At 68.6% G+C, this 722-nt stretch overlaps 1 protein-coding gene across 1 annotated transcript in view; it reads left to right on the top strand.

The window, feature by feature from the left end:
* PLEKHG3 (pleckstrin homology and RhoGEF domain containing G3) overlaps nucleotides 1–722 on the top strand; it is an 11,721-nt gene that overhangs the window by 9,199 nt on the left and 1,800 nt on the right. The window contains exon 12 of the mRNA XM_014948782.1: nucleotides 406–484. Within this exon, the coding sequence (XP_014804268.1) occupies nucleotides 406–484 (79 nt within the window). The remainder of the gene's footprint in view (nucleotides 1–405; nucleotides 485–722) is intronic.

The following is a 722-nucleotide window of genomic DNA, read 5'->3' as shown; positions in this document are numbered from 1 at the left end:
TCTTGGAGCCCCCCATTTATTCCTGGGGCACCCCATTTGTTCCCAGGGCACCCCGCATCACTCCCGGGGCACCCAACAGCACTCCTGGAGCACCCAGCATCATTTCTGGGGCACCCCATGTCATTCCTGGGGCACTCAGCACCACTCTTGGGGCACCCCATGTTGTTCCCAGGCACCCCACAGCACTCCTGGGGTACCCAGCATCACTCCTGGGAGGGCACCCCACGTTGTTGCCGGGGCACCCCGCATCACTCCCAGGGCATCCCACATCCCTCCCGGGGTACCCCACATTGCTCCTGGGCTGTTGTGGCACTCCGGTCCTGCTCACAGCAATTGGGGTGTCCGCAGGTGTCCCCAGGTGCCCCCCCCCGCAGCCCACGACACCCCACATTTGCTCTTGCCCAGGCTGGGGGGCACCCACCACCGACGCCAGAGGGACCCAAGCGGCCGAGCAGCTGGGGGCCAGGGAGCTGCGAGAAGGTCAGTGAGACCCCACAGCCCCAGTTTGGGGGTCCCCAGGGACCCAGCACCCACCCCCCCACCCCTCCGCAGGACGGCGACGCCGGCGAGCGCCCCGAGGGGCTGGGGGCACCCGAAACCCCTTCCTCAGCGGGGGCACCGGTGCCGGCCGGCGGGGAGGGGGAAGCGGAGCGCAGCGGGGAGGATTTGCAGGGGCTGGGCAGCCAGGAAGAGGATGAAGAGGAAGAGGAGGAAGGAGGAGA

This window comes from Calidris pugnax, unplaced genomic scaffold, assembly GCF_001431845.1.
Source record: "Calidris pugnax isolate Ruff unplaced genomic scaffold, ASM143184v1 scaffold107, whole genome shotgun sequence".
NCBI lineage: Eukaryota > Metazoa > Chordata > Aves > Charadriiformes > Scolopacidae > Calidris > Calidris pugnax.
This window is presented reverse-complemented; position numbering and strand designations above follow the sequence as displayed.